Below are 24,546 nucleotides of genomic sequence, written 5' to 3' on the forward strand. Positions count from 1 at the left end.
ACACAAGCAATAGACTAAAAAGAAATCCTTAGATATCAAAGTCCTTTTATAGACCTAACAAAACATAACTGGAAATAAACACAATTTTTTGCTTTAATAACCCTGCTATATAATAGTCAATTGCAACTTTTCTTTCATGCAAATAATTCAGAATTCATATTTTAGGAGACCCTTTTAATAAAATTGGTAATTTCAGTAATAATTGTACTTGAATAATTTTACAAAAATATACCAAGTAATTATGTAAATTAAATGAAGCATAGAGTTCTTTTTTAAAAAAGAAAGGGAGAAGCAAGTTTTCTTATAATAAAAAGAATAAATCATATTTTCATGAACTGTATTCTGAATCAAATGAAATAATTTTTAGTTAGGACAAAACATTTGAAAGTAAACTATATAAATACAAGACCAAAATGATACTTATGGGTTACTGAACTTGAAAGTCAGGTTACAATTTCTACTTTTTTTCTTCCCTAACTTAAAGAGAAAATAATCTTGAAAACAGTATAGCCAACACAGGAGAGAGCAAACTCATGTAGTAAAACTAACATTCCTAAAGGTGTTTTATTAATCATTTCAGTGAAATTATATCTAGAGAAAGGTATCTCCCAGAAAATATTTGCCCTGCTCCTTTTTTCTGATATTTGTATCAGGGAGAAAAGGATAAGGAATAGTCAGCCTGGGTGAATTTGCTTTCTTTCCCAGAATAATAGCCAAGAGATTTCCCTGCCCATCCTGGGGAGCATCACCGAAGCCTGTTTATGGGGAGTTGTCCTAAGACTGCCCTCGGGTGTGGTGTCTGGGGAGTCCTCAGAGGGGCTGCCCACTCTAAGAAAGAGGCCACATGACTCAGGACACCCTAACACAGGATGCTGACCAGGAAGAGACATGGAAACGGTGGAAAGGGGCTAAAAAATGATCTGCTCAGCTCCACTGTCACTGGGCGGAGCCGTCTCCAGCAGGCGCTAGAGGAGAGGGTCTCAAGGTTTGATGGCTCTGAGACCCACTTAATGCCAACTTATCACATCAGGATTTCATCAAAACGATCTGACATTTCACTACAAAGCAGATTCAGTGTCTAGTGCATTGGCATGAGTGGGACTGAGATAGTTTAAACTTTCAGTTCCCTGGAGATCCCATAGAGGTATATCAGATCAAAATATATTATGTATAAAGTTATACATACAAGGAAAGAGTAAAAATTCACAGCAGTCCAGGGGTTGGAAGGTGGCTTTGGGGTGGGAACACCACCGCCTTTGTCCACTTTCTCTCTCCTTTCTCTCTCCCATCCCCTCCATTTCCTTGGCTAATCGTCCCTAGTTAAAATAAGAGAAAAGGACTCAGATGATCAAATAACTCACACCTACCTTTAACGTCACACACCTTGGCCAGTGTGAAACAAATTTGTACTGCTATATTCTTTTCCATCATTTTTATTTACTTAATATACATATATACATATATGTATATATATATTTTTACTTTAGAAAAGTTTGTGGTATTATAAAATATACAACTTTTTATGATCCCCGGACTTTTGGTAAAACAAGCACTAACTAAAACCAGTAATTGCTATCTGTAAAGAGTAACAACAAGTAGCAGCACTCACGTCCCTCACGCTTTCATCCCTCTCTCATCAGCAAGTTTAAACTACAACTTGATCAACTGGACCTGGCTACTCCCCCCGTCCCCCCCTCCCCCCCGCCCCCGCCCCCGGGCCTGCTCCCCTCCCTCCCTTCTCCCCGCCTTCCTCTTCCCCGCTCCTCCCTGCTAGCCCCTCCTCTCTTGAGTCAGTATTGAAACTTTTAAAAGCTCTGCGCTCCAAGTTAGAAAAAAGCTTTTACGAGGTACCAGCACTTTTCTTTCATTAGGGGGAAGGAGTGAGGAAAGGACCGAACAGCAGCAGCAGACTTCTAAAACTTTTAAGCACAGGCAGGTCTGAGTGCCTGGACCTGCCTTTTCATTTTACTTCGCCCTCTAAGGAGTTCAATCAGTTGGCGTGCCTACTTCACTTCTTTTAAGAGAAAGAGTAAGTTTGTTGTTTTGTGTGTGTGTTTTTTTTTTGAAATTTCTACCTACTCGTTTCTTTTTCTACAAGTAAAACTCCTCTCTAGTTTTTAAGTGTCTTTATATAAATGTACCTTTGCCATGAGACTGTAATTGCAGTGATGAACTTGGAAGTGTTTCTGGAGTTTGAAAGTTTAAACGGAACGCTGGGTGTTTATTTTTTGGGCGGTTTAAAGAAAAAAAGTCTTTATTAACAATGCAACAGGTAAAATAAGGTTCAGATCTTTCTGATGAGAAGACAGCACTGCTTCACGGGATCACTGGTTCTTCATTTTAGAAGATACTTTTACTTTTTCCGCAATCGGTAACAGTCTCGCTGCTTTGTCACTGGGGTGGAGGTGGGGGGATTAGCTGGGGGCCTGGGGTGGGGATTTGACTGACAATGTCGCAGGAATCAAAGTGCAAATTGCTCGGCTGGCTCGCTGGGGAATTCTACACGCCTTGCTTTTTTCAGATGGAAATCTTGGGTGCTGTTCCTATAGCCTTGCAAAGTAAGCTTCTTAACAAAGTGCTTTGTTAGGACCTTGCGGCTCCTTGACTTCCACGTGGTCCCTTCCTAGAATTTCCCCCGGTAAACAAAAAGGTATCAGAGTCAGTGTTGAAATATTGAGGTTTTTAAAGCAACAGTTACTTTTTGTTTTCGCAACCACCGTGGAAAACTTTGAGACCCTCAGGAGAGCCACTCTGGACCTAACCAGGTTGGCAGTTCAGGAGATGAAATCCCTTGAATGGGTGGTGGGTGGTTACTTACAAAGCGAGGGGCGGGAGGGGGGGGGGGGACGGGGATGGGGACGGGGCAGATGTTCAGAAAAGAGTGTATTCCAGGGCGCTTTTCCAAAACCGTCTCCTAAAACCAGATTCTCCTAGAAAGAATATGAATCGAAATTTCTTAAACGGCGCCTTAGAGGGAGCTGGCAGCCCCCACCCCACCCCCACCCCCCGCCCGCCGCCTGCGCGAACCTGTGGCAGACCTCAGAGACCTGGGAACAGTTTGCAGTGGGAGCTGCCGGGAGGCCAAGATGAATGTGCTGGTGTGTCATGAACGGGGGTTCGATCTCTTAAAAGCTCTGGTGGGCAGCACGCTCTGTTGGCCTGCTCGCCGAGGATGTTGTCTAACGCCACAATCCAAAATGGTTCGGTGTGACCTCGCAGTTTAACCGCTTGCACCGAGAATGCTGAAAAGCCGTAGACATGGAAGCTGAGCGGAGGCCGCAGCCCCGGGATGGGGAGCGGCTGGGGGAGCCATCGCCCTCGGATCCTTCCTTACACGTCGAACCCAGCGCGGGTCCGAGTTCCGCCACCGAAGAGGAAAGGGGGAGGGGGGCGGCGGGGGGAGGGGGGGAGATCGGGGATGGAACTGCGGGCCAAGTTGTAAAGGGAGAGCAAGTGATCAGTGTAACGAAGCGAGCCCAGCTAACCTCTGTCCCGCATCCGCCGTGGGTTTGGGTTTTTGTTTTTCCTCCGGTGAATTCCTACCGTCTACGCGAGGGTCAGGAAACCGGAGTGCCTTGGGGATGGCCGTGCTGAAATTGCACTTGTAACTCTCCTGGAAGTCCTCAGAGCTTCCCAAGAATGTCGGGTAGGGCACGGAAGCGAGGGGGGCGGGGGGGGGGGGGGAGATAATTAAATTAGGTAAGAGCTAATGACGTGTCCAAACACTGATGGGCACAGGATTCGGAAATCAACCCTCGAGTTCCGAGCAGCGGGGCGCCCACACTGTGGCCCTCGTTAGCCGTCCACACGTTCACTGAGCATCTCTGACGAAGTTATCCTTAAACTCCCCTTCCCAACCCCCCTCCCCTCACACGTAGGGCGCCCCTGTGCTCCTCTGGCCGCCAGAGAAGGGGCGGGGAGAGAAAGCCATACGCTGGGCGATGCAGGCATGGCTTTATTTGGAGGTGGGTTCAATTCCCTTTGCTTCCCACACCAGCTTAGTCATGAGGAGATGCTTAATTTCACCTTCTGGAAAAGGGGGCAAACTTGAACCCAGTCAAAAGTGGCCCCCCTGGCAAGTGAAAAAAAGAGATTATTTAAAAAATTTGTATATTTTTAGAGAAGCCTCATCTTTTGTATAAGGACTACTGAGGATAAAAGCCTGTCCTCATGCGGAGATCTCATTAAATTAACTCCATCCCCAGGGAAAGAAGCCGGGTAAGATCGGAAACACCTCAGGGAAGAGGAATGAGTCCTCTGGGTAGGCCCAAGTGAGGGGAAGTGACTCCAACGGCAGGAAGCATCTTCTGTCCCGGCATGTGCTGAATCCTGGACCACGGAAGCATGTTCCCCCAACATGAGATGCCGTGTAGTTCCCAAAGTCGGGGTGTATTTCTCACCTGGAAAATGCAGCGGCAGTGCTTTGCTCTTGCTCTCCTCCCTGTGTAAACACTCCAGGTTTTCCTAATGCCCTTACCTGTGAGGGAGGTTGGGAAGGGGAGTTTAAGGTTGATCAGCTCAGACCTCCACACACTCAGCCCCTCGCCCTTGACCATGTGCTGTCTGGGTGCCTGGCTCTCCCTGGGAAACCGGGTTCCAGAGATACTCAGCCGCAAAGATCTAAAAGGGTGTGTTTTCAGATACCGACAGTGAGTTGCCTTGTTACTTAAATGTTTCCAATTCCTGCATAGAGAAAGATGGAAAACTCAGGGTAACAGTGCATTCCTCGGTTTCACTTATATTATCCAGAGGTGTCCCTGGGTGTGAGCCTCAGGGACTTTATATATGTTACATGTGTTGGGAGGCGGGCGGGGGGGAGGAAATAATAGGAAAGTGACCAGTGATTAATACCTTCTACTCCACCTTTCCTGTTGTTCCGACTTCCCCTCAAGATTCTCAGCTGTTTGAGCAGATTGTGGGAGCTTGTCCACGCTTACCAATCAGCTCTGGAAAGAACAGCAGTTATCTTGTGTTGTTATGTCAATACTCAGTATAGATAAGTCATGTTAGAAACAATTCTTCAGAGCTTCTTCTCCTCCAGGGAGGTTAAGCTAAATGACTTCAGCTTTAAAGAAGCTCCATACTCTTCATTGGAACTTCCCTACCTTTCTAAGTAATTTCTAGAAGATATATGTTTTATGGAATACCTAAATATTTACAATAATATAAAAAATAGTGTTCTTTTTACCAACTTCTGCGGGCCAGATACATTCTGTAAGGTAGGACTTTTTTTATGATTTTGGGAGAGATGTCCCCAAGTAGAAACACAAGGGCCCTAGCCGGTTTTGCTTAGTGGATAGAGCATTGGCCTGTGGACTGAAGGGTCCTGGGTTTGATTCCGATCAAGGGCACATGGCCCCTGTTGCAGGCTTGATCCCCAGTAGGGGGTGTGCAAGAGGCAGCCGATCAATGATTCTCTCTCTTCATTGATGTTTCTATCTCTCCTTCTCCCTTCCTTTCTGAAATCAATAAAAATATATTTAAAAAAAAGAAAAGAAAAGAAACACAAGGAAGGCAGATACTCTTCATGGCCTTTCTCCCTATCAATTGATAAAGAGCAAATTCTCATAAAGGGATTGCTAAAATAGCAACATTCTACTCATTACAAGAGCACCTTGAAAACTAGTTAAGTTTGATTACCATTAGGAAAATGTTAATCATTTCTTAGTTGTTATTTTGTTAAAGATGCCAAATTAGAAAACAAATGAGCTGTATTTACATCTAAAGAGTAATAGCTTAACTCTACTGAGATCTTATTTAGAGCTTCATTTGCATGAGGTAGCTCATTCAGTGTTCATTGAAGAAAATAGATTGGTCTTAAAACACTGTAAGGGTCTTAGTGGGGTACGTTTATATGAAGATAAAATAATCAGGCTTTTCAGTAAAAATTTGGAGGTGAGGGTCGGAAGAAAACATCAAGGGCTGAGAAAAGTGTTTTTAAATCTGACGCTGTAATAGAAGAACGCGGCCTTTAACCTGCCCAACACCCCTGAAGTGGGAGAGAAACTTGTGTTCATGGGGGATCTGGGTGAGAGCTGTTGCAGGGGACTGAACTGTCCCTGTTTGGCAGCCGTCACCCGCCCTTTGGATGGAGTTCCTCACCCCTTAACCCCCACCTCATTGTTCTGTGGAGGCCCATGTAGGTCGACTATGCGGTGAAGAGGGGTGAGAGCCAAGGAAAGAAGCTCTTGTTGGTATGTTTTTCACCCCCCACAAAAAATGTTATGCAGTTCAAAGCCATGCACAAATACCTGTGGAAATGTTACAAAGAAAATTTAAGGAGAATCGGAGCCAGAGGCAGGATTTTTCATTGAATAGATGTTTACTAGTACATGGAATTTGATACACTGCAAAGTTAGGCTCACTGTCCAGATAGAAGGAAGCAAAGGTTGTGTATTTTCTGACAAACGGGGAATATGTTCCATGGCACCTGACACATTAGGCAGCCTCCTGCATAGACTGAGACTCTGTAGTGATGTTATTCTATTCACAAGGGTGGACATCAAGTCTTGTTCCTCTTCCGACCCCAACCTTCGCCCAAGATTTGTCATCTTGAAATCAACACAGGTATAAACAGGCTATTTCTTCTTGCAGTTGCGTTCTCAGTGACAATAAATTCATGTGGTACAACCAGACTTAGAATACTACGGAAGTGGGGGACAACAACATGGTTCTGTTGTTATTTTTAGATCTTAACCTGCAACAACCAACAGGGAAACTGAATAAACATCTGGGATACATGTTGCAGTTCTGCAGGCATCCCAGGTCACAAGGACCCTGGCTCAGTCCTATTGCCTGCTCATGAAGTATTGGAAACACGTTTCAACAGACAGTTCTGTTTCAGCAATTGGCACTTGGAAATTTAATAGTCTGCCTAATATGAGAAGCTTACAATACTTTTTTTTTTTTTTTACTGTGAAAGTTCCCTTTTTGAAACTTAAGAAATTTGGGACACATATAATTAAGAAAATCCCAAGGATATAAAAACAAACAAACCTGGTGATACCTGTTTTTTGGGGGGTTTTGGTGGTTTTTTTCTTTGTGTTTTGGATACAGGCCCCATTTAACTCATTCAATAGATATTTATTTATCTATTACTCTTATTCTTTTAAGCACTGGATATACTAGACGAAACAAACTCCCTCATGGAGCTCATATTGTAGTGGAGAAAAGCAGATAGTAATGGAGGGAGACAAACAAGGACCAGGTAAATACGTAACATGTCAAATAGAGCTAAAGGCCATTAAGAAAAAAAAGCTGGGCAAGGGGAATAGGAAGTGACAGGGCTGGATTGATGGCTGCTGAGGTGTAACCAGAGCCGAGACCTCAAGTGAGCCATGCAGATGGGGCAGAGCTGATGGAGGCAGATCCATGCCTTTGTTTATTTTTTCAAGATTGACTGTTTGAGGAGAACAGGTTGGCAAGTTGACCAGGCTAAGAGCAGGAGTGGTGGTGACAGCCCTAGTCTGGGTTTTGGTGGGGAAGATAAATCTGTAGTATTTGCTGATGGGTTGAAAATGGGCAATGGTGATTATGTGTGGGTATGAATATTACCAAAAGAACATCTGGATGTTGTAACTGTGGAGGAATGGTCAAAACTGAGCCAGCCCTCTCAGACATTGACTGCAAAGTACAGGGGTTTGCATTTTAGCTTTGGGGCTTGAAACTTTTTGGTTTTGGGTGCATTAAAAACTTTTTGGTTTTGGGGCCCCCCCCCCCCGCCCAAGAAATCCATGAAATGATTTTGCCAGGAACTTCCATAGACATTTCCTTATGCATTTTTAGATTTCATGATTTTATTCTTTCAAATATTAATGGCCTTCATCTCCCTAAGTGTTTAAGTCCCCACTCTCAGTTCACTACAGTTGTCTCTTCTTGGGAAAGTCTTTAAAATTGAAAGGAAGATATTTTCTAATTCTAGTAATTATTAGGACATTAGTGAGGCGAAGCGACTGGACTGCAGCCTTGGCACAGTGATTTGTTCTTAAGGTTCTGGCAAACGAGATAGTCGAAAGTAATTTAAATGGAAGCTTTAATTTCATTTTTAATAAAGTATTTGAGTCTTTGTGCTCTTGGGGAGCAGCAGGTGTTGGTGGTGACACTGACGCGGAGGTGGGGGCAGGAAAGGGTGCGTGAGCTCAGTTCCCAGGTGTCCAGAGAGGCCCTGCTCCTCTGCTGTGCCCCTACCCCACCCCCCAACCTTCTTAGACACTGTCTATCCCTCTGCTCTCCTGGATATTTTGAACCATTATTTGTTTCCTAGCCTCAAACCTTACTTCAGAATCACCTAGTGTGTTTGTTTGTTTGTTTGTTTGTTTTAAGAAAAGAAACAGAAAGTCCAGCCAGCGTGGCTTAGTGGTTGAGCATCGACCAATGGGCCAGGAGGTCACGGTTCGATTCCTGGTCAGGGCACATGCCCGGGTTGCAGGCTCAATCTCCAGTGCAGGGCGTGCAGGAGGCAGGCAATCAATGATTCTCTCTCGCCATTGATGTTTCTATCTCCCTTCCTCTCTGAAATCAATAAATATATATTAAAAAGAAAAGAAAAGAAACAAAAAACTGATTTCCCAGTCCCTCGCACCTCCCCAGAATCAGATTCATTCAGACTGGTGAGTGCCAGGACTGTATGCTTTTAACAAATGCTGCCAAGTGATTGTAATGTAGTACAAACACCACACTGTAAAGGGACCAGCGGGTCCTTGGGCAGTTCGCCCCTGGGTGCCTGTGACTTTTGGCCTGTAGTCTGGATCACACAGGGAGTGTGCTCTAACACGGTACAAAGAAGGCACATGAAGGGAAGGCCGGTCCAGCTGCTGGCAAGCACTGACTCCCAATGAGAACTTTGCACAACTCCTTAACCTAGACCTTCATCTACATAAGAAGTTCCAACTTTGGAACCTGGAGGTGAAGGCGTAAACTCACATCGTATTCGTTTAGCTGCCGAGGTTTTCCCACATGTCAAACAAGGAATATACCTGTATCTTGGTGAATATGAATGAGGCATATAGTCTATAAATCAATGCCAGGGATTCTAGACACGTAATTATGCCCTCATAAAAGTACATTAATTTTTCAACTAAAACTTGAAAAAAAATGAAAATATTAATGGGGGAAGGCAATCCTTTGACAGAACTTTTGGTTCACAACAAAGTGAACAACTACCAAAACAGGTTCCTACTATTTTTGTTACCTCTCCTTGAGAATCACTGACATAAAGCCATCACATTAAACATAATCTGATGATCTCTGTGATAGTGGTAATGACAGGCATCTACATGTTACAGGATCCTAGGTGTCCAATTGGATAATTCCTCTTATTCAGATGAAAGAGTATATACCTCATTAATGCAAATGAAAACTGCGTGGGTGCTTAAAGGAAAGACAACTTTGCAATTAAGTTGTTGGTGTATTAATGAAGGACTACCCCCTAGAGATTTGCCCAATGACCTAATGCACGTACTGTGGGAGGATGGGGTGTTGCTGTGGCATCTCAAAATCACACGAAAGTCAAGTTTTATTTTGAATAGACGGTAAAAAAAAAGTGTAGTAGTTAATTGCCGCAAGCATCTATACAATCCTATTTTACTTTGAATAATGATCAAACATTGACCGAAATGACAACTTCTCGATGTGCCTGGTCACATGTCTAAATATGTCAAGTTTGTCATGGACACGATCATTGTGTAAATGTGATATGTATGCAAACAATTTACCATTCTATCTGTTTCTGTAGTTCCCTACTTCCACCCCTCACCACAATGGGGATATCTGAGCAAAAGCAGATGACACTGGCAAAATATTGCAATTCTCTACAAACAGAATTAGGGCCAATTTACACATCATCACATAGAAACTGTCTATTGATATAGCTCCAAAAATTCTGTTGTTTGTTTGACCCTCGTGGGCTGTTCTTCTTCATTCTCCATGTAGTATTTTCTGCTACGTTGTAGGATTTTCGTTTTTTTCCTTTTACATTCTCTCACCTTCAAACTGTCCATCAAAGCTAAATTACTCTCTCACACTTCAAGCCTTCCCGAGGTGATTTAACCCTCTTTGTCAACCCTACAATCCTTTGTTCTTGTTTGACTGTTCTTTTCACAGATCAGTTTTACTGTCCGGCTTGTGACCACGGAATCTAAAATGGTCCTTCCTAAAAGTAGAAGGGATGCTCCCTGTTTTATGACCACTGGGAGAACATTATTCCTGTGACCTGCCCAGTCACCTCCCACGCCTACCCCAGCATTCTTTGGCACCAGTCTCGAGGCTGTCCTCGAAGATACCCATCATCTGTTAATTTAGATAGCTGGTGCTTAGTTTCACTTTATGGATCAGCCATCTCTTCGCTTCATTCAGGAAATTACGGGAAACATTTCCATTTCATTTTTTTTCTGGCTCCATAGCCAGGAAGTGCAAGCATTAATAGGAACGTAATGTTGAATGGTGGGGAAGAAGGATTTCATTTACTTCCTCCAAGGAGAAACGGCTCGTGGTTCAATACCAGATGAGAAAACTCTATATTCAAATAACGAGCATAATTCTAAAAAGCCTGTATAATCCTACTTTTAGTTACACTATTTAAAATTTATTACTAAGCTCCTGGAAAGTCTTTGCTTCACTTGTTTTTAATTATTAAATAATCTTTTGACTACTTCATCCTTTTCTAAATCCTCCCATTACTATTCTCTGCTGAAAATTAGACTATATACTCTCTGCGTGCCACATGTGATGTTACTTATTTCTTCCCAAGTTTTGGCCCTCAACAAGATTGTATATATCAAAGCATGGAAACATTTCTAGCCGTAAGCCAGCTTTACTATAATTTTATAACCAGTGTGATGCATTGGAAAGCCTTGAACATGGGATCATAACTCTTTTTCTGCCTCTACTGATAGCTAAATATTTCCTGTACCCTTAAGACCTCAATTTTTCATCAGTTAAATGAGTTATTGGTAATTAGACATATAAAGTGAAATAAACAACTTTTGGGATATCTGCCATGTCTACAGACTTGGGCCTTTTTCTCATCTCCAATAATGGAGACAATTTTAGGCTTAGAGGCCCAAAACCCAGTAAGGAAACTTGAAGTAAGTATAGAGCAATAAAAAAATGAAAACCAATTGTTTTTGCTAGAGGTAAACTTGAAAGTGGTCTCTTATTTTCCAGGGTACAATTAGAAAGGAGACAAGTTGAACTTTTACTTGAAATGTAATGGGCATTTAGTTCTTGTTTTTGGAAGTAGGTTCCTGCATATAATGACACATTGTGTCAAAATGGTGTATTTCAGTACAACATATTTTATTTGGGCAGAAGAAAGAATTCTGAACCACATTAAGTCACTGCTTAGGATGAAACAGAAATATAAGTGACCATACTATATAGAATGTACAGATTGCACTTGAAATACCAAAGAGAAACATTTCATAATACAATTAGGAATAAAGTGCTATATAACAAGATTGAGGTTTGGAAACATATTGAGGTTACATATGTCAGTATCTGCATGTGTATGTGTGTTCATGGGTGTCCTCACCTCAATTCTTAGATACAGGCTTTAATATATATATATATATATATATATATATATATATATATATATATATATATATATATATTGATTTCAGAGAGGAAAGGAGAGGGAGAGAGAGATAGAAACATCAATGATGAGAGAATCATTGATGGGCTGTTTCCTACATGCCCCACACTGGGAATCTGAGCCTGCAACCTGGGCATATATGTCCTGACCTGGAATCGGACTGTGATCTCCTGGTTCATAAGTCAACGCTCAATCACTGAGCCACACCAGCTAGGCGATACCAGGCTTTTTGAATAACACACATCAGCATTTTGCTTAGGCAGGCATCCAGATACAGGCCTACCAGGCCAGAACCGTCATTTATCCGAGGGATAAAATAAGAGGCACTTAGCAGACAGACAGCTCCAGAAGCCACGTGCAGAGGCAGTGGTTGAGCAAGAGCAACTACTACAGCTTCCCAGGTTAAGATTGCTGTTTCATTGGCACATAGCTCTGTTGCTTCTGTGTCTTACTATATCAAGAAACTGGTAACACCTTTCTACAGGGGTGGGGGCAGTGGCAAGGGAAATGGGGCAGGAAGAGTTTACTTTTGGTGTGTTTTTTTTTTTTTTTTTGGTAAGATTGCTAAAAAGATCTGAGACCTTTTGCAATACTTTGCTAAAAAAAACTATATTAAACTATGATCACTCAGTTGTATTTTTGTTTCCTTTCAGAGGGCGCCCAGGCAACATGGGTGACTGGAGTGCCTTAGGCAAACTCCTTGACAAGGTTCAAGCCTATTCCACTGCCGGAGGGAAGGTGTGGCTGTCGGTGCTGTTCATCTTCCGAATCCTGCTGCTGGGAACAGCGGTTGAGTCAGCCTGGGGTGATGAGCAGTCTGCCTTTCGTTGTAACACCCAGCAGCCTGGTTGTGAGAACGTCTGCTATGACAAGTCCTTCCCCATCTCTCATGTGCGCTTCTGGGTCCTGCAGATCATCTTTGTGTCCGTTCCCACACTCTTGTACCTGGCTCACGTGTTCTACGTGATGCGCAAGGAAGAGAAGCTGAACAAGAGGGAGGAGGAACTCAAAGTTGCCCAAACCGATGGTATGAATGTGGAGATGCACCTGAAGCAGATCGAAATAAAGAAGTTCAAGTACGGCATTGAGGAGCACGGCAAGGTGAAAATGCGCGGGGGCTTGCTGCGCACCTACATCATCAGCATCCTCTTCAAGTCCGTCTTCGAGGTGGCCTTCTTGCTGATCCAGTGGTACATCTATGGATTCACCCTGAGCGCCGTCTACACTTGCAAAAGAGATCCCTGCCCACATCAGGTGGACTGCTTTCTCTCGCGTCCCACGGAGAAAACCATCTTCATCATCTTCATGCTGGTCGTGTCCTTGGTGTCTCTTGCCTTGAACATCATCGAACTCTTCTATGTCTTCTTCAAGGGTGTGAAGGATCGTGTGAAGGGGAAGAGCGACCCTTACCACGCCAACACCGGCCCACTGAGCCCCTCCAAAGAGTGTGGGTCTCCAAAATACACTTATTTCAATGGTTGCTCCTCGCCAACTGCTCCCCTCTCGCCCATGTCTCCTCCCGGGTACAAGCTGGTTACTGGAGACAGAAACAATTCTTCCTGTCGCAATTACAACAAGCAAGCAAGTGAGCAAAACTGGGCTAATTACAGCGCAGAACAAAATCGGATGGGGCAGGCAGGAAGCACCATCTCCAACTCCCACGCACAGCCTTTTGACTTCCCCGATGACAACCAGAATTCTAAAAAGCTGGCTGCTGGACACGAACTACAGCCACTAGCCATTGTGGACCAGCGGCCTGCCAGCAGAGCCAGCAGCCGTGCCAGCAGCCGACCTCGGCCCGATGACCTGGAGATCTAGATCCGGGCTTGCGAGCATCAAGATTCCACTCAGTTGTGGAGAAGAAAAAGGTGCTGTAGAAAGTGCACCTTAGGTGTTCATTTTGTTCCAGTGAGGTGGTACTCAACAGCCTTCGTCATGAGGCTTAGGAAACACAAAGATGTTAGAATACCTGGGTTCATTGGGGGTGCTTGGGATAGGCGGGTGGAGAGGGCGGGGTAAGGGAGGTACATGTTGGTATTTAATGTAGTTGATTCAGAGGACTTCGTTCTAATACAAGTCGCATTAGGTGATACGTAGGTAAGGGCTTTTTCTCTCCCCCAGACCCCTAAGGATAGTTCTGTGTATGTGAAAGAGTGGGTGATATTTTGGCTATAAATGCATTTTGTTTTACCATGAAACTGAAATAGCTGTGTCCAGGAAAAAAATACTTTCTGAACATCTTATTTCTTTTTTTTTTAATCAAGAAAAAGACAGAGGATTGTCCTTATATCCCTGCTAAAACATTCCATTGTTAAAATTTGCACTTTGAAGGTAAGCTTTCTAGGCGTGACCCTCCAGGTGTCAGGGGACTTGTGTTGCTATGTGTTTTATTGGTATTAGTTAAGTTCAGACAAGGCCCACAGGAAAAGACTTCCCATGCATTTGCCAATCTCAGCCAAGTTCCATGTGCATTCTTTCTTACATCCACTCACATTGTATTGCCGTCACTTTTTCATCATTCCTCAACTACTATTCACATTCATTTGATGATTTCTGTAAACATTTTTTTAAAAACAGTTGGTATGTCACTTAACATTTTTTGAATTGAGTCAGGGAAGCAAGCCATGCTCAATATTTAACAATCACTTGTATGTGTATGTGTGTGAAAGAGTGTGTTTTATTTGTCATGTATTGGTACAAACAGATACAGAAGAAACTCACAAACAGAATTGAAAATAATGTACCCACAGTGTTCAAATTTGAACCTTTCTCATGGATTTTGTGATGTGGGCCAATAATGGTGTTTACATTATAATTCCTGCTGTGCAAGTAAAGCACACTTTTTTCCTAAAATGTTTTTCCCTGTATATCCTATTGTGGATACTGGTTTTGTTAACTATGATTCTTTTTTATTTTTTCTTTTTTTTTTTTTTTTTTTTTTTTTTAGAATATAGCAATAATGCTATTGCTGAAATGAATGATTTTTTTCTGAAATGTAATCATTGATGCTTGAATGATAGAATTTTAGTACTGTAAACAGGCTTTAGTAATTAATGTGAGAGACTTAGAAGAAGTGCTTAGAATGGACTATTAAGTGTGCCTAAATGAATTTTGCAGTAACTGGTATTTTTGGTTTTGTCCTACTTAATGCACATTAATTCAGAACTTGTATTCTGTTAATGAGTTTGACAGTCTTTTGGAGTGACCAGCAACTTTGATGTTTGCACTAAGATTTTATTTGGTATGCAAGAGAGATTGAAGGCAGTTCAGTAGTACACCTGTAACTAATTTATTTGAAATATATGTTAAAGAAATCTTCCAGTTTCTTCAGATGCCTTTTTGAAACTCATCACTGATGATTAGTGAAAATGCAGAGTATTATACCTTTCTTCTTGCATGCCATCTACATGAAACAGTTTTGTACAATGAGAAATACTAATTTGTTTGACATTCCATGTTAAACTACTGTCAAGTTCAACTTCATTGCATGTAACGTAGGCCTAGTCCATCGGATCATGTGTTCTGGAGAGTGTTCTTTATTCAATAAAGTTTTAATTTAGTGTAATAATAGCCTCTACATCCTGTGTGATTTCTAAAACTTATTGCATCTATTCACAATCATCAAAGACATTTCCATTGGTTATGAGGATTTGGGCAAATAAGGATCACAAGATTCAGAAATCTTTGAAAGGACAATACTTATCATTGGCTGGGTTTAGTGCAACAGTGTTAACATTTTTGGATATTCAACTGAGAAGAAAAAAGTATAGAAGTTAAATTTGGAATATGTCCAAGTGCTGAGATTGCTGTGACAAAAAAAAAAAGAAATATATCTATGATTTTATTATTTCAACATACTGAAAATAAGATTTTGAAAAATATTTTTTAAAATTTATCTTTCTTGTTGAAAATATTGCTGATGTCCCGTTTGTTTTCCCAGTGACCCCTCTACCCCTCCCAGGCCTTCACCACTCGATTATCTGTGTCCATGGGCTATCCATATAAGTTCCCCGGTCCCCACCCACTCCTTAACCCCCCACCTTCCCTCTGAAAATTCATCAGTCTGTTTCATGCTTCTATGTCTCTGGATCTATTTGTTACCAGTTTATTTTGTTCATTAGATTACACATATGAGTGAGATCATGTGATACTTATCTCTGACTAGTTTATTTCACTTAACATAATACTCTCCAGGTCTATGCATGCTAAAAAAAATTCTTAATGCCCAAAGAAAACCAAATTATTTAGAGGAATTAGAACAATTCTGGGCAATTGATAATAAGTATATTAACATTTTTAATCACATTTCCAGAAAGATTTTTAACCTATTAGAATTGTTTATATAAGTATTAGCACAACGCTAACTTAGATTACTGGAACATAAAAATACTAATTTTGAAATAACTTAGTCCGTTTCAGTTGCTTTATTTTTCTATTTTGATTAACAAAAGTTATGAGATTTTCTTAAAATCAAAGGATTATTTAATAAACAGCTTCCCAGTCAATTCACATAATTAGTAGTGGCAGCAATTCAGGTATCATTTGGCTGGCTGAGAATCCAATGGGAGAGGCAGGTTTTCTCTGCCTGGAGTGTTTCCACTTAATATGGGGAATAAAGAAACTGAAGATTTGAATGTATGTGTTCGTCTATCCTACAAGTGGTTCATACTACTGAATGTTCGAGTAGTAAGATGGAATTAAAAATGGGGCTCTGGTGGGATGAGGTGGGAGGGCAAGCTACATCTTTGAGAAGTAGTCATAGTACATTCTAAACATTTCCCAACTTGAATGCTTTTCACTGCAAAAAAGCATTTAAACATGATAAATACACAGTCTTAAAACTACAAAAGTATATGAAATAGGAAATGAAACCTCTCACCTCTCCGCATTCTCCACCATACACATCAGAGAAGTTTTAATTTCCAAAAGGAATTCCTGTTAAAAGTTGCAGACTCCACCCTAAGTAGTGGTGGTTCTTAGAATGACCTCACAGTCCCTGCCCCACGAAGCTTAGGATGTCAAGACTTCCATAAGTTTTTTTAAAAATGCTGCTTCACTCATCTTGCTTATCTCAATTGACCGCCTGCTTTCCACAATTGAAAATGATGAGAAAATGATGCAGTCTCATTCTACAACTAGTTTTGGGTTTGTTTTGGGGTTCTTTTGCATAAAATTTTATGTTTAAAAATCAGAAAATTGAGAACCAAGATGGCGGCATAGGTTAACGCCGGAGTTTGCTGCTTTGAACAACTACTTCAAAAGTGAAACTAAAAGACGGAACAGACATCACCCAGAACCACAGGAATGCTGGCTGAGTGGAAGTCCTACAACTAGGAAGAAAGAGAAACGCATACAGACACTCAGAGGAGGCGCAGTGCTGAAGTCAAATTCTGAGGTGCGGAGTGCGCAGAGTGGGCTGGCGGCGGAGGGCGCGGTTGGCGTTTTCAATCGGGAGGGAGTCGCAGACTCTGAGCTCCAGATACAGGTGAGTCTTTAGGGACCCAGACTCAAACGGGAGAAGCGGGACTGTCTGGCTTCGGTCAGAGCGAGTGCAGCTTTCTCTCTGAGGTTTGCAGAGGTTGCTGGGACTCAGAGAGGCAGAGCCCCTGGGGACAGGACTGAGAGCCGCCATAACTGCTCTCTCTGGCCCACCCTGTTGATCCTGTGCGACCCGCCCCGCCCAAGCCCTGCACAGAGGCATTTGCCGGATAGCCTCAGGCAAAGGCTAGATTAGCACCTCCCTAGAGGACAGAAGTTCTCTCACTGCAGACACAGCTGATTCTCACAGCCACTTGGCCTGGAGGTCAAACCCTCCCTGGTATTAGCTACAACAATCAAGGCTTAACAACAAGACTGTGCACAAAGACCACTAGGGGGTGCACCAAGGAAGCATAACAAAATGCAGAGACAAAGAAATAGGACAAAATTGTCAATGGAAGATATAGAATTCAGAGACTTTTAAGGTCTCTCAAGAACTGTTTAGAAGCTGCCGATAAACTTAATGAGATCTACAAGAAAACTAATGAGACCCTCAATGTTATGATGGGGAACCAACTAGAAATTAAGCATACACGGACTGAAATAACGAATATTATACAGACTCCCGACAGCAGACCAGAGGAGCGCAAGAATCAAGTCAATGATTTGAAATGCTAGGAAGCAAAAAACACCCAACCGGAAAAGCAAAATGAAAAAAGAATCCAAAAATGCGAGGATAGTGTAAGGAGCCTCTGGGACAGCTTCAAGCGTACCAACATCAGAATTATAGGGGTGCCAGAAGATGAGAGAGAGCAAGATATTGAAAACCTATTTGAAGAAATAATGACAGAAAACTTCCCCCACCTGGTGAAAGAAATGGACTTACAGGTCCAAGAAGCGCGGAGAACCCCAAACAAAAGGAATCCAAAGAGGACCACACCAAGACACATCATAATTAAAATGCCAAGAGCAAAAGACAAAGAGGAAATCCTAAAAGCAGCAAAAGAAAGAAACTCAGTTACCTACAAGGGAATACCCATACGACTGTCAGCTGATTTCTCAACAGAAACTTTGCAGGCCAGAAGGGAGTGGCAAGAAATATTCAAAGTGATGAATACCAAGAACCTACAACCAAGATTACTTTATCCAGCAAAGCTATCATTCAGAACTGAAGGTCAGATAAAGAGCTTCACAGATAAGGAAAAGCTAAAGGAGTTCATCACCACCAAACCAGGATTATATGAAATGCTGAAAGGTATCCTGTAAGAAGAGGAAGAGGAAGAAAAAGGTAAAGATACAAATTATGAACAATAAATATGCATCTATCAACAAGTGAATCTAAGAATCAAGTGAATAAATAATCTAATGAACAGAATGAACTGGTGATTATAACAGAATCAGGGACATAGAAAGGGAATGGACTGACTATTCTTGGGGGGGGAAGGGGGGTGGGAGATTCGGGAAGAGACTGGACAAAAATCATGCACCTATGGATGAGGACAGTGGGTGGGGAGTGAGGGCGGAGGGTGGGGCGGGAACTGGGAGGAGAGGAGTTATGGGGGGAAAAAAGAGGAACAAATGTAATAATCTGAACAATAAAGATTTAATTAAAAAAAAATCAGAAAATTTTGAATCTTCTAGAACTAGTAGAACTTTGTGATGGTGGACATGTTTTATTCTGTACACTATGGTAGCCACTAGTCGCACACAGCTTTGAGCACTTGAAATGTGACCAATGAGTAAAAAAAATGAATTTCCTTCTAGGATATATGCATCCCTATGTTCATAGCAGCACAATTTACAATAGCTAAGATTTGGAAACAGCCTAAGTGCCCTTCAGCAGATGAATGGATTAAAACACTTTGGCACATCTACACAATGGAATACTATGCTGCTGTTAAAAGGAAGGAACTCCTACCATTTGCAACAGCATGGATGGAGCTGGAGAGCATTATGCTAAGTGAAATAAGTCAGTCAGAGAAAGATAATAATTATCACATGCTCTCACTCATTTGTGGATTATAATGAGCAACATAAACCGATGAACAAAAACAGATGTAGAGACAGAGAAGCATCGATCAGATGCTCAACTCAGAAGGAAGGTAGGGGAGGGTGGGGGTGAGGGGGAGAGATCAACCAAAGGACTTGTATGCATGCAGATAAGCATAAGTGATAGATGTGGACAACAGGGGGTGAGGGTGAGGGCAGGATTGGGGGGATAAGAGGACATTGGGAGAAGGACACATTTGTAATATAATCAGTAAAGGGAAAATAAAAAAAAAATTTCCTTTTATTTAAATAGCCACATGTGGCTAGTGGCTAAGGTATTGGGCAGTGAAGTTCTAGAGCCTGTTGGAGGGAGGGGGGGGGGGTGTTTAATATTGGGTGGAAATTGAAGAGAGGATAGTATGTTAGAAATGGGAATAGGGAAGATAAACGTCCTTTTTATAATCATAACAGTATTTCTTACTCTTAAACAGTAGCAGACTCTTACTTTACGTAAAGCTTCTGCTTTAATATGAAATCCCCTAGTCTTTTGTTAATCACCTGTTTTATATTGCCATTGTTTTACTTCAGAGTTTTATACACCAACTTATGCTGCGTATTTTTGAAAATGGCAGGATTGTCTGCAAGCTTCTGACATACCTTGACAACTTTAAACATGTTCATATCGGTACCATAAAAACAAGGCCGTGTATTCTGGCGATTAGGATTTCTTCTTATAGGTGTGCTCTTTTAAAATTACCCCCTACCCATCTTGTTACAGAAAGCATCCCTTCTTCTTTGTGTTTTAATATTACCCAGAAAGTTGCAAAGTGCCCTGATACACATCATATTGAAATCTCATTTTAAAGAATTTAAGTTGGTGTAGCATGATTTTTTTCCAAATAAAGCCTCTTGTCCAGGAAAAAAAAAAAAAAAAGGGGGGCAGGATTGTCTAATGTCTTCAAATATTGGGAAGAAGTCCAGTGCCTGTACTTGGTTCAGTGTACTAACATCCCAGCCCCTGTGGGTCTTCGTTAAGCTCTCACGCCATAGGCTGTTCTTTTACCTTATTTTGAGAAAACTGCTGAACCTCAGCGTGCCCAGGGTGCTAGTTCCCTGCCCACACATGGCCTCTCCTAAAAATTCCAAACTTCAAATACCAACATGCCAAAACATCTGTGTGCTTTCTACTTGGAGGGAGAGCAAAATAATGAACTTTGGGGGCTTATTAAAGTCTTAAAGTGAGTTCTTTTTATAAACAGCACACCAACGGGGTAGAAACATGTTTATAATCTACTGGCTCCAGGATTCTGTTTTTACCTTTTCTTGGTTGGGCAAATATAGCTGAGCCCTTGGCGTGTCAGAATTTGCAGCTGGCAATTTTCAGAACTCAAGAGCAGACGTGGAACAACACCATAGAAACAATGCTTCAAGAAGAATAGAATAAGAAGGGTATCCTGTGAGGAAGAAAGCCAATTTGGATGGGGGAAAAAAAATTTACATTTGTTTCTTCGTCTTCAAAAACGTTGAAATTTTAAGTCAGATTATTTCTTCTGGGCTCCGGATGTTTCCTTCAAACAACCAACCGCTTATTTTGGCTATGACGCGTAGAGTAATTTCAGTGCCCACACACTTTCCTGTTAATTATAAAAACTGTCTCGAGAGGCACCTACTTTAGAAAGCAAACCCGGGGCCCAAGCCTTAGTTGCTGCAATGAGCCATCTGCCCCTGTGCAATATGGAATGAAATGGAGCCTGGCATTTGTGCTAGAAACTCTTGGCAGTCAGTTGCTCTTTACAAAGCCATGCATCAGAATTCGTACAGACACTGGGGGGGGGGGGGGGGGGGGGGGGGGGGGGGGGCAATGGGAGATGTCTGTAATACTATCAACAATAAAAAATGTATTTAAAAAAAATTAGTATAGATAGAAAGACAGTTTTTAGTTGCTTTGTTAGCAGAAACCATGAGTGAATTTATTTGAATAGCAAACAGAAGTGTAGAATTACTTTCTGCTTCAAAACACTTGATTCAGAGTTAGATGTTTCATATGTGCAGGTACATTTATTAATTCTGAACACAGCTGCCTAATTTAGAAACCCCTCCCTCTGAAAATTGAAACTAACCTTAAGATGAAGCCCTGAGAAATGACACAATTGAACTGAATGCAAATAATTCTAAAGGATAAACGGTAAAATGCTGAGATTGGTTAAAACAGGGTGGCAAACCTCAACTGCTGGCCGAATCCCAGAGTGTGAGTTGGCTATTGCCTTGGAAGACTTAATGTGAATGTGGCTGAAGCAAGTGGAATGGAATTGACCTTTATAATTTTCTAGCATATTAATTTCTAATCATCCAAGCTACTCACTATATTCAAAGACAGACACAAGTGCAGAACTAGTTGAAGAAAACATTAATTCTGAGACAACTTTACATATTTTGGCCAAGCCTGTTAATGACTGCCTTTTTGTGGGCAGGTAATTTTTAAATATTTGGAGGAGCCACTTTACATTCAAATTTCAGTGAGACTGAAGTAATTTGGGAATTAAATGTAACTACATCCAGCTTCTTATCATCTATAATTCAATGTAAGTTAGAATTATAATAGAGATTTGTCTGCTACATTTTCTGCATATATGTATGTGTATATGCATATATATATACACATATATATACATACATATATATGCTTTTATTGACTTTTAGAGAGAGAGAAAGAGGGATAGAGACATAGAAACACTGACAGAAACATCATTAATTGTCTGCCTCCTGCACACCCCCTACTGGGAATTGAGCCTGAAACCCAGGCAAATGCCCTTGTAAGTCAAGGCCCCACTGTATTATGTGTGACAGAAAAAAAGAAAAAGCCAAAGAAGCACTAATGTATTACAGGTTACATTAAGTAAGAGAAAATTTTCAGTGTGGGGATCTGTTCATGTAAAAGTACTCTAACCTTGTAAGGAAAAAATAGAGTAGTCATGATAGGAAAAAGTGTAATTACCTGGTTAACAAAGGAATTTACAGGTTTCTGTTTGTGTATTGGCAGCACCATAGCTTTGGAAATAAATTATTAAAACAACAACAATAAAAATAATCCACTTTTTAAATTTGCCATGGATCGGTCTAACACAGGGCTAAGCCCAGAGTTGATGGTAACAAAGATAACCTGATCATTGGTTCAGATATTTAGACAGGATTTTCCTTTTTATTTGAAAAAATATTTTTTAACAGCTCAATTTGTGGCTAAATGCAGGATGACCTTTAAAAACCAGGCACTGTTTTTAAAAGCCACATTACACTAAAGCTGCGAATGTTTTCAAGAATTAGAAACATGAATGTCTTAAGATTTTCCAAAAAATCCCAGGACTTCTGGGGAATTTCCAATATTTGTTGAACAGAAACTCTGTTGCCTCTTGAAAAGTGTTCAGAAAATTTGGATAATCAATGCACATGTGCTATGTGGTGAAATTCTATGTCAAGCAAAAAATTATGTAATTGGAATTTGATGAGAAATTTGCAAAAAAAAAAGGGTGTCTGAAAAAATTCTTGCCACATTAAATAAGACTTGGTCTTATGTTCCTCCTTATACACTACACATTTTTAAAAGATGGTGCTTTAACAAGTCTTGTGTCCTTTCTTGTTATTTTTAGTATCTTCCCAAACCATAAATAAAACCATATGTCAGGGCAAAGCTGTATTGATGGTTTGAACACGGTGTACTTACTTTTACTTCTACTATTCATTTCCATGTATAGCAAGTAACATGTATTTTTTCATCAATGATCAGATTTTGCATATTCTTAATTGTTTGTGGGTTAGAAGTTTGACGAGTAGAATACTTTTCCTCTCATGCTTTCAATACCAATAATTTCAAACATAATTTTTTTTGCATCTTTCTAGGAATACTTTTATTTATTCCCCCCAAATTTATGGTTCTAGGAATTTTTGGAGCTGGTAGAAACACAGCTAAGCTGAAGCTGACTACTTTGGGTTGTGTCTGTCATGTATTAACCTTCAGCAAGATACTCAGGTATCCCCCGCTTTTGAAAGTTTCGCTTTCACAAAAGATTTCTACTAGTAGCTGTTTCCACTAACTGGGGGAAATACAAAGATAAATTTTGCTTTGATTAAAAACAAAAGAAAAAGCTGACCTGTTATCAAGTCAGTGCACATCCTGAGCAGAAAGTGACCTGCCCAGCTCCTTCCCGGGGAGCTACAGTCAGCATCTGGGCATCAGGCTGCCATAGCTTTGAACTGTGTGGTGAGCATCTGTGTTTTATCTGCATTTATTTTGTGCGTTCGTTAGCAAGATGTGTCTGATGGTCATTGCTTCTTGGCTTTTATGTCATTTTGACTTAGGAATGCCCTACTTTCAAATAGCAGGGGAGACCTGTATAACCTCTGAGCCTCAGTCTCCCAACTATCAACAAAAATGGAAATTCATTCCTGCAAGGTTATTGTGATGGTTAAAGGAGATATGAGCAAAGTGGGTAGCATATGCTCTAACTCCTTGGGAAATAGGAGGTATTAACCGATGGTTGCAATTTCTCTCAAGGGAAATTAACAAAGGACAAGTTAGGCCTGCCCGGGGGGGGGGGGGGGGGGGGGGGCAGAAATCCAGTACGGCCAAATTCTGAGTACCAAATCATTACCTGTAATTCTATAAATATCGTAATAAGTAAAACAATGATATGCCAATTTGTATAATCATAAGGCCATTGAACAACAAACCTTAGTTCTTTACATCACATTCACTGTTGTGAGGACTAGAAAACAAGAATAGTATAAATATGAAGAGAAAAGGTGAACAAGCACTTTAAATAAATTCAATTTCTACAGTAGATAGGCACACATAATAAATGAGCTTCAGAAATGAGAATTTGATGAATGAATATCAACTTATAATAATAAGGGTTAGAATGAGTCCCTACCATAAAGCTGTTAGAAGAAGGAGTATTATTAACATATCAAGGAGAAGAATAGAGGAGGTAGACTGAATACATTTCCAATTTAGAAATCTTTTTAAAAAATATATTTTATTGACTTCAGAGAGAAAGGGAAAGGGAGAAAGAGATTGAAACATCATTGATCAACTGCCTCCTGCAGGCCCCCTACTAGGAATCAAGCCCACAACCCAGGCACGTGCCCTGACCAGGAATGGAACCATGACCTGGAGGTCATAGGTCAACGCTCAACCACTGAGGTAGGGCCAGTTCAGAAATCTTTAATGGCTCCCTTTATCTTTATGGAAATAATGGCCACAGCCTCTCAGCATGCCTCTAAAATAGCACATCAGCTGGATCTTGCTATCTCACTGCTCTTCATAGCTCCCTGAGCCCTGCTAGTTCTAGGCTCTATCTCCAAAGCTCTCAGTTTCTTCCCACCCATGTTCCTTGCAGGAACAATTTCCCGTGTGGGTCACATTCTTTCTTCTCTTTCACCTGGCTCACTCCTACTCATCCTTTAATCCTTAGCTGAAACCTTGCTTCCTT

At 41.2% G+C, this 24,546-nt stretch overlaps 1 protein-coding gene and 1 long non-coding RNA gene across 2 annotated transcripts; one reads left to right on the forward strand and one right to left on the reverse strand.

Moving 5' to 3' along the window:
• Positions 1 to 1,819: 1,819 nt before the first annotated feature.
• Positions 1,820 to 15,158, forward strand: GJA1 (gap junction protein alpha 1). Its single transcript, XM_036317075.1, has 2 exons — positions 1,820 to 2,029; positions 12,247 to 15,158. The coding sequence occupies exon 2, from the start codon at positions 12,263 to 12,265 to the stop codon at positions 13,409 to 13,411; it is 1,149 nt and encodes a 382-aa protein (XP_036172968.1). The 5' UTR covers positions 1,820 to 2,029; positions 12,247 to 12,262; the 3' UTR covers positions 13,412 to 15,158.
• LOC118660059 lies at positions 2,237 to 3,647 on the reverse strand. Its single transcript, XR_004968810.1, has 2 exons — positions 3,486 to 3,647; positions 2,237 to 2,623 (listed from the first exon to the last, which is right to left on the reverse strand). It is a non-coding gene; the product is annotated as an uncharacterized LOC118660059 (long non-coding RNA).
• Positions 15,159 to 24,546: the final 9,388 nt, after the last annotated feature.

Source organism: Myotis myotis, unplaced genomic scaffold (assembly GCF_014108235.1).
Source record: "Myotis myotis isolate mMyoMyo1 unplaced genomic scaffold, mMyoMyo1.p scaffold_m19_p_7, whole genome shotgun sequence".
Lineage (NCBI taxonomy): Eukaryota > Metazoa > Chordata > Mammalia > Chiroptera > Vespertilionidae > Myotis > Myotis myotis.